General features: G+C 39.2%; 1 protein-coding gene across 2 annotated transcripts in view; it reads right to left on the bottom strand.

Moving 5' to 3' along the window:
- LOC135714152 (UDP-glycosyltransferase UGT5-like) overlaps window positions 1–10156 on the bottom strand; it is a 35828-nt gene that overhangs the window by 8836 nt on the left and 16836 nt on the right. For both annotated transcript variants that reach the window (XM_065237444.1, XM_065237443.1), the window contains exon 2: window positions 9496–9794. In XM_065237444.1, coding sequence (XP_065093516.1) covers window positions 9496–9765 — 270 coding nt within the window. In that variant the 5' untranslated portion in view covers window positions 9766–9794. The remainder of the gene's footprint in view (window positions 1–9495; window positions 9795–10156) is intronic.

Here is a 10156-nt window from a genome sequence, read left to right as displayed (position 1 = left end):
GATTTGAGATCTTTAAAGTTTTCTGCCTCGAATTCATCGTCTCGCTCTTTTTCATGCACGGTGTCACTGCTGCTAGGAGAAACAGAAAAAACACTGCTTTAGTGCATTGTGGCTTGGATAGTTTGTATATAAATTAAAACATATTCTAGCACTCAGAATCATGAGGACCTAACTAATATGACAGATTTTCTTCATTGGTTTTACCTTTGGGGTAAGTTGTATTTTTTTTTAAATTTTAATAATTTTTCCTTGCATTTTCCTGAACATTTTTCAATACAGTATCGTAAAAACACAGACAAACAGACATAACACTCGTAAGTTGTTCATCGAACAAGCATTTAACGGTTAATTTAAAAGTATCGTAGTTGGTAGTACCGCCACCTGTGGCGCGCATAGTCATTTTCCTTGCGTTTGACGTTTACACACTACCGCCATCTGTTCAGCGTACTACCCACCACAGTGTACTCAACAGATGGCGCTAATGTTTCAGCGACGATGTTTTACAGTGAGAAATATTCAATGTGTTATGTCTGTTTGTCTGTGGTAAAAGGTTGTATTGGCTAACAAAAGCAACAGCAAATGCACCGAGAATTGTTCCAACGCAAGGAAGACCGCCCCCCCCCCCCCTCCTGCATCCACTTATTAGATATTTGCATCCATTTTCTGGTCTTATAAGTGGATAGGAGTGGGCGTCTTATATCATGTTCAGATCCAAAATTCAGCAAATCTGTAAGTCAGTGGGTCCTTTCACTTATAAGACCAGGACTAGCTTCACTTATAAGACCCGTAGTTGGTGGATGGAAATAGGTGGGCTTCACTTTTAAGATTGATGCCAACCGATTATCGCAGTTAGGCCCTTATGATTCTGAACGCTAGATATGTTTATTATCTGACCACTGTCTACATTACTAGGATACCTCATAGAATCATTATGATGTATTCCATCCTTTTGCAGTATCTCAATCAAGGGCTCTCCATTTCCTTCAAAACTGCTTTCAATTCCGTCGTTCATGCTCCATTGTTCATGCTCCATTGAGGGCTGCAGATCATCATCGGAATCACTTTTCATATCTGATTCTTCCAGGCATTGGCGATATAACTTGTCGTATTCTTTGTGTTTAGCAGCTTTTTTTTACTACGCCAAGTACTCCACCTGTTTGCCATTGTATGCTTTCCTAAAAAACAAAAATATTAATACCAACTTACCAGGTTGTAATGAAATTTGATAATAAAGCTGCACTCACTTAGTCTCACTGTCACTATTTTATAATCACTACGTAAACCGACTTCGTCTGTATATTAATACGTACAATAAAATAATCACCGATCAAAAAACATACAATTTCCAGATTTTACACTAGATAAAATCTATGGCCGACGGTCCCGGCGGAATCCGATTAAATACACTAACGAATATGTTGACAAACATAACTAGTGTACTAATCCCGACGTTGTCGGTTTATTAATAGGCCTTTTTTTGTATACAACCGATTTCGTCGGTCGACAGGGAAATTCCCCATCTGTCAATTTTTTTATGGGGTCGGTAATCCATCTCATTGCTACACTATGTTTGTTTTGATTCGCTATGAAAGTTTGACAGATAAAATGAGGGGTTCGTGGATTTTCCTATGTTTCGAGGGGTGCATCGATTAGCTTGGGACCGAAGATGGTACCAGAGCTGAGCCAAGAGTTACCTCTATGGTAATGATCTACGGAAAATTTTGCTATCTGTACTAATGTAAATTTTTTCAGCTGAAACTTTGCTCAAGAGCGCATTTGGATTGAACGTCAGATTAGTCTAGTCTAGTCTAGTCTAGTCTAGTCTACACATACACAGCCAGTACTTGAAAGAATCCTGGAAAATGATAGAAATACATCTATCATTTTTCTTGTCATTATTAATGCCTGCTGCACATCAAGGATGTGAAACAAACAATAAAGCGGCCAGGCCTACTGTGTAGCGTTTAGTTAATTTTTGTGGAAGTGAATGTTTAACATGTCTACTTAATAAGTATAGACAGTGGTTAACATTTAATCCACAGGTAATCAAAGAGCGGGGACATACCGTACCAACCGCTCCGTATGCAGGATTTGAAAATAGGCTATATAAATCGTTGGGAGTGACAGAGCTAAGAAAGTTAATGTACACTCCTTGGTTGTCCGATCTCCTGGGATGGAACACAGGTATTTACCCCTTGTGTTCGAGCGTACAGTCCTCCCTCCGTACAAGCGTGGACGGCACCGCCCACCCATTGCCATCCCTCAATCGATCCAGCCGACCTCAGTCGAAGGACAACAGAGAGCGGTGTGCGGACGTAACCTATACGGAGGGAATGCTGTATTCGCCTAGGTTATAGCGCCCTTGCTCGCTATTCGTTATTCGCTGTCTACAATGAGAAGAAACAATGCATGAACTTACAACACGCCCCGCATACACGTAGTACCGATATAAAATGTATATTGGTACTGCGTGTACACTTCCATCATCAAAGCAATTCCTGCTTTGTAGATGGCACGTATTTAGTAGGATGTCTCCTAAAAAAATAGGATGTCTAAAATCCATAGGATGAAAGTTAAGTCTCATCCGAATCAAATGATTCCAAATGCTACGGATTCATAGAAATTAAGTTTAAGGTTCTACAAAGGGTAAGTAATTTTGCGTTCTTCTTCTTTTTTAAATATCATAAAATCATCATCATTAGTTTACACATACATTCATATATTATGAATACGAAAATTTAAAACTTGTATTTCGTGGGTAAAACACGAAAATTTCCTGGGTAAAACACATTCACTGTATTTACTTACTTGTGTTCTTCGAAGTATAGCACAATTAAACGCAATCGAATACACGAAACTCAAAACAACTGCTTCACAAAACTCTTGGTGAACAAAATTCATCACAAAGAAAACCATTTCTACTTTACTGCTTTGCTAGCAATCGTGAAAGTATCATTGAAACAGCGGTGCCAGATGTATTGCCTCTAGCAATGAATTTAAGTTTATTAAAACAATTAATTGCGAAGTCTGCCTTATTAACATAGATAAGTGGATGTATTTAATGGTGGATAAATATCAAAAACTGATTAAATAAAACATAAATGACCATTTTAAACATTTTACCGGTCCAATTAAAAAAGTCACAGAAGATTGAATTCAACACTAACAGGGTTGATGGCAGCAGTGCACGTAGCCTGTTATACACTTTCCCGCTCAGGGGTGTAAACAAACTTGCATACAGCGCAGTCTGGCAGTGCTTATGTTTTGTCTGCTACATTCTTATCCACTAGATAGTGTGACATCACATTTGCTGTTGTATTGAAATGAAGGAAGAAAAGAGATGGTTAAGTTTTCCTCACCATACCAGTTGATATTTATGAAACATGGGCAGTTTTGGCGTGGGGACATGCACTTCCAATGAATTTTACCAATACATTTAGAAAATGATGATCGAAGAATATTTCAAAAAGAAGAAGTAAACAAAATAATGACCCTTTGTAGAACCTTAAATAGATAAAAGTAAAAAAAAAAGAACAATCTCACCAAATCAGTCCAAGTGAATCCTTTGCAAGCAGCTCTGTCACGTTTGATGTAGTAGTTCCGATCATAGACCCGCCTTACAAGGATCAATCCTCAGGTTTAATATAGTCAATTGCTCCTTGACGCAAACACGAAGCGACCGCTCATAAAATCATACAACGCATAAATAAACTGAACTTAAAAACTATCACTCGCGATGTCTCAAATTTCTGGAGCGGGAGCATAAGCGAAATCTAATTACAACTTCACAAAAGTCGAGAAAAAACGGAGCAAAAATTGACGGCTGAAAATTTTCCATGTCTTTCTTCGAGCACAGCACACTACGATCTCTTGGATTGAACGTCAGATTAGTTAGCTATTAACTAATTAGCTAAATGAGATTCCTCTGACATAAAATCAAAGACTACAAATCAAGAAGACTGACAACTGTTCCCTTCTCCCATACAAATGTCGAACGTCACTGATAACAGCGCCTCTGTCAATCATTGAACAGCGCCTCTGGAACATTGAAGCACTGCTCATTAACAGTGACTGTGTGTGTGACCTAATGTCCCCGACACAAATAATCATAACACGGTACTCGTTGTTGTTTTTGTTTTGCTCTACAAAATTGCACGGCCATTTGTATCCTAATCCCAGCAAGCCGGTGGTTTTCCAACTCCAAACCGAAAAACTTGTCATGGTGGTTCAAGTAGAGGATTGAAACTCGGATTGATACCTAGTGAAAGTAACTTTTACTTGTGAACGAGGAACCGAAATATTGTTTATTTTGCCTGTTGGAAGCAAAAAATAATAAGGAATTTGCACTACCGTCATTCGGAAGCTGCTGAAAATTCAAGGATTCAAAAAGAAGAAAGATCCGATACCTACATCACGATGTTGTCAGAACATGAAACCATCGGATAGTGATCCTCTGTATGCTTTAACAATTCTTGGGATCGACCGACCCTTTCCAAAGAATGATAACAACAGTGACATTCAAATGGTCAGCGAGTACTGTGCCAAGTTGCCAAGCGTCACAACTTAACTCCCCCGCTGTGGCCAGGTGCCAAAGCCGTGCGTAACGGGCATGCATTTTACTAATGCACCATACGAATGCCCATAAATATTGAATTGAACCATTTATTATTTTAACACGGATATCTGGAATAAGTTTTTATTCGGGTAATCCCTCTTTTATATTAGAAGTTCATTTGTAAGGTTCCACGATATAAGAAGAAACAATAATAGCTACCAGCCCTATATATAGGAGAAGACAGAAGAACATTATAAGTCACAATAGCAAACAAGTAGAGGAAGAATGAATACCTAAAGATGATATTGTAAAGGTAACTTCATTCACTTACAAGTAAGAGTATAGTATTGTACTTTGCTAAGGTTGAGTGAATAAATGCAAGTTTTTGAAGTTAATTTAAATCTTATGATTTAAATTAAATACACCGAAAGAAATTCTTATTTAGGAGGTCAGAATTCAGATGGAGTTTCCCATTGAATTCTACGCTTAAATACTTCAAATCAAATTTCTCGTTGAAATCTTTCAAGAGAAATTGATTAGAAAATATTCTCGAAAATTCCACCTTGCTACTGACTGCTCGCTTCAACAATAAATGCATCACTAAAGGGCTTAGGAAAAGTGGAAGATAATTTTGAGATAGCAAATGAATGATCGAGGAAGGTCCCACCATCATTGTGAATGGCATCATTGCCATAGTTTTAATTTTCAAAAAAAAAATTTACGTAGGCTTCTGTTCAATTTCAGCTGGAATTTTACTCGTTGTCAACATAAAGCAAAGAAAGAAACATTTCACTTTTTACGACAATCATAACAAAACCAACAATTGACAGCTATTTATTTCTACCTATGTGTGTGAATGCACTCGTGAATTAACACACACCATCATACACAGGTTCCACTTTTGCTCAGAAGAGGCGTTGTCGTTACTGTCTCCTGATTTTTGGCAGAGTTGCCAGTCTTCTTGATTTGTAGTCTTCGATTAGCTTGATTTGTAGTCTTCGATAAAATGCTCAGCACACGGTAACCGTAAAATACCCAATAACGACTATAATAGACTCGATATTGACCTTATAAAGGGTGATACGGTCAAAATTTGGTCAATATCAACTTGACGTATTTCTTTCAATTTTGCATTTAAAAAACCTGAACACCCCTCATTTTGAAGGTGTGTGTGTGTATAATGTTGCTCCTATTTTGATTTTGGAATTCACTCTTCAGTTGTCAAAATGCCGTCCAAGCAAGAAGAGCAGCGTATCAAAATTTTGCTCGCGCATCGTGAAAATCCGAGCTACTCGCACGCAAAGTTGGCAAAATCGCTAAAAGTTGCCAAATCAACCGTTACAAATGTAATTAAAGTGTTTGGGGAACGTTTGTCGACAGCCAGGAAGTCTGGATCGGGGGGAAATCGAAAACCGGAAGCCGCTGAGACGACAAAGAGAGTTGCCGGTAGTTTCAAGCGAAACCCTAACCTCTCTCTCCGAGATGCCGCAAATAAGCTGGGTGTATCGTCTACAATCGTGCATCGAGCCAAAAAACGAGCCGGACTATCGACTTACAAGAAGGTAGTGACTCCAAATCGCGATGATAAACAAAATACGACGGCCAAAGCGCGATCCCGGAGGCTGTACACGACGATGCTGACGAAGTTTGACCAACAATCAATACGAAACTAACGATTTTAAATTGGCTCACCACTTTAGTAGCCTATTGGTCCCAAGCAAACGATTAACGTACCCTATTCTAGTTGAAATTCTATTACTACACTATGTTTGTTTTGATTCGCTATGAAAGTTTGACAGATAACATCAGGGGTGTGTGGATTCATGCAGAACATGCAGGGGTGAGTGAAATAGCTTGGGACTGCTTGGGACCGTTGTTCTGGTACTGAGTGAGCCAAAAATAATAATGATTTTCTTCGGGACCCAGTGGTCTTAGAGTTACCTCTATGGTTTGACTGCGTGGTAATGGACGACGAAACCTACGTCAAAGCCGACTACAAGCAGCTTCCGGGACAGGAGTTTTATACGGCAAAAGGAAGGGGAAATGTAGCAGATGTTTTCAAGCACATGAAACTGTCAAAGTTCGCAAAGAAATATCTGGTTTGGCAAGCCATCTGTACCTGTGGCTTGAAAAGCAGCATTTTCATAGCTTCCGGGACTGTCAACCAAGAAATTTACGTGAAAGAGTGTTTGAATAAACGTCTGCTGCCTTTCCTGAAGAAACACGGTTGTTCCGTACTGTTTTGGCCGGATTTGGCATGTTGCCATTACGGTAAAAAGGCCATGGAGTGGTACGCCGCCAACAACGTGCAGGTGGTTCCCAAGGACAAGAACCCTCCCAACACGCCAGAGCTCCGCCCAATTGAGAAATACTGGGCTATTGTCAAGCGGAACCTAAAGAAGACCAAAAAAACTGCTAAGGGCGAGCAGCAGTTCAAGGCAAACTGGCTTTCTGTGGCGAAGAAGGTGGACAAGGTGGCTGTACAAAATCTGATGGCAGGGGTCAAGCGTAAGGCCCGGCAATTCGGATTTGGAAAAGCGGAAGCCTAACTGAATATTTTTCCTGAATTTTATACTAATTGAACTTGAAAAAGAAATTTAATTTGATTTTTTAAATAAACGATTTCACCGATTTACACGCGTTTTCCCTTGACCAAATTTTGACCGTATCACCCTTTAGGATGAGGAGACAACTGGCTTATTTTTGTCTGTGACGTGACGTGTTCTTCTCTCGCGGAAATGACCGTGCAAAAACTATCCAGGAGACGTAGCCGACTGTCAAAATACTAGAAAATAGATTCCCTGTTGTAAAAATTCTCGCGTTTCTATACTTTCGCCCGACCAGTCAGGCGCTGGTTCGAGTTTCACAGATAATTGGTTCATACAAGTCCCCCTATTGTCTCATCTGCCACTTAAATATTGACTACAAAGTAAGTATTTGCCAGGGGATGGATATCCCGAGCAAAGTCCAGCATCAAAATGACAGCAAATTGAAATCAAGATTTGATATCAACATCAAACTGAAATCATAATTTGATTTCAGTTTCGCAATTCACAAATTTGATACCAAATTTTGTTTTCATTTTGCTGTACATTTGCTCTTCAACAATATGTTGTTACGGGTTTGTTTTCATTGCCTTAGCATAACATCAAATTGAATACTTGTTTTGTTATCAACAGGAAAAATTGATATCAAATTTAGTTTTCAGTTTGCTCTCACTGATAGCAGAAATAGTTTTCTATGTGATGTCACAGGAAGATTTTTTTGCTCTCAATTTTGATATTTTAACCGTTAAAACGACCAAAACGACAGCAACCTGAGCAATCATTATCAGCGAAATCACAACATCAAATTTAGATTTCAATTTGATCTCAAACTTTGCTCGGGATGGCTGTCATATCGCTTAAGTTTGCTGCGTACCGAACATCTGCAACGTTGTCAGCGGTACCATGATATAACAATGTTGTTTTGATGTTGAGTACGTGTATTCAGCTATATGTCAAACCCCTGGTATTTGCAAGGGGGACTGGGACTACCCATTAAATGAGTTAAAAAAATTACGTTGGTGGTTGTTGGTGGTCATGTCAAGACTGTCTCCGCATGACGATTCGAAGATTCTTGTGACGAATTTTGGTGGAGAAGCAGCAGCAGCAGTAGCAGCAGGAACTGCTGCACAGCAGTCAAGGAGAGCAGCAGAGAGAATCGCGGATTCGTGTAGCCGTGATCGAGACTGGAAACCTCGGTCCGGTCACGACAATGGTTAAAAGTGGGGCATTTGGACTCCTCAAGTGGACACGGAGCGAGAGGACTCCTAGTTTAAACTTTGAAAAAAAAAAAATAACAGTAGCACTCCATACTAAAAGTGGATCAACAGGTTTCGATGTGAATATTGAAATGCTAAATGAAGGCTGAAGAAATTTAATATTTAAAAGTTATTTGCATTACTAAATATATCTTTATATATTTATTTTTCGATTGGACAGCTTTGCTAATCAAAACCTAAAGAAAACAAGTTAACTTAACCAAAAGTTAACCAAAACATGAGACTTATATCTACTACAATATCCACTTCTAAACAATCTCAATATTTCAATGGAAGATCAACTAAATGTTAGTGAAGCTTCAAATAGTTGTCCAATAGGGACCAATTTAGTCATCCGTCACTCAATCCTACGGGAAACTTACTGGCAGTTTCAATCACTAATGCTGTGCTCATTACTAGCGCTTATTAATATGCATGTCATATGGCATAGATTAGATTGCGCTGATTCATTAGATCACTGTCTTTTGAGAACGTGATGTAGTGTGTTAAAAAACGTTATACCCCATACAGACTATGGCTTATATCATTTAATATAGGCTGTCTTGCAATGAGCACTCATACATAGGATTTCCAGTGTAAACTAGATGTATGAGTGCTCATTGCAAGACAGCCTATATTACATGATATAAGCCATAGTCTGTACGGGGTATTAGAATGCTTTTCACGTAGCTCGGAATAATGTGTTGTTAAGGGTCGGATTATAAAATCAATTAAAATATTTACGAATAAAATCAAGTTATTGGTCTGAAGCAGGATATGTTTTATTTGTTTGTTTATTGTGAAACCAATGAAATCCGTTAACTATTATCAATAAGAATCACAAAAAGTGAATGTATCATATACACAGAAAATCTTGAATTGTATAAAGGAAATGTAAAATTCCAATGAATTCAGGGCAAAAAAAAATCCACCGTGCCTATAATTTACTACAAGACATTGATCGATTAAAATCATTCGATGATTGAGAGGTTCGTTATTTTTTTTTATCTAGCAATCACTCTAAGTCACTCAAGTAATGTAAACTATTCTAACCAAATGTTGCAATCCTATCCAAAGGTCAAATTTGCCAAATATCGTGTTCCACTGCAAAGTATTGTATTACATGTCCGTCACTTACCTCAAAGCTAACCGAGTTCGATAGCGACTTCATGCCCTCCAGTGGGATGTCCGTATAGTTGGGCGGTGGGTTGGCGTTCGGGAAGTGGCTCACGACGGTTACCTCGTGCCCGGCCGCCGCCAATCCTTTGAGAACCGGCTCGAAGAATTGGAAATGGCTGGCGCCCGGGTGCGGGAACAGGCCTAAAATTTTGTACGATCGAGTTGGATCACATCCCAGCGTTAGTAGGACTAATATCACAGCACAGCACTGATGGAGCAACGGTTTCATCCTGGCGACGACGTCTCACTTCATCCAACCTGTTGCGAAGGAAGAAACACGCTTTTAGTTTAAAATGTTAAAACTTGTTTTGCCAAAATCAACGCGTCGACCCGTTGATATAGGGTAGGTCCAGATAAGTCAAGCGAACGTGTGCAGAACACAAAAAAAAAATCGAAAGAATTAATCTCCAACGACTCGTGCGGATGGATGGCGGAGCTGATTAGCATTCAATAGCAGTCGCTAGCAGTGTGGAGAGATAATTTGGCACATAAGTCGAAGCCAAGGTCTTTTCGTCTCCCCTTTCACGGTGTTTGACTTCTTAAAGATTCGGTTGCGCGTGTACACGCGTTCTATTTAAGGAGTGTTGCTAGGAGATTTCCACTCAGCTCAGACTCAGACG

Source organism: Ochlerotatus camptorhynchus, unplaced genomic scaffold (genome assembly GCF_037179485.1).
Source record: "Ochlerotatus camptorhynchus isolate MF236.1 unplaced genomic scaffold, CSIRO-AGI_Acam_v1.1 ptg000622l, whole genome shotgun sequence".
NCBI classification, from domain to species: domain Eukaryota; kingdom Metazoa; phylum Arthropoda; class Insecta; order Diptera; family Culicidae; genus Ochlerotatus; species Ochlerotatus camptorhynchus.
This window is presented reverse-complemented; position numbering and strand designations above follow the sequence as displayed.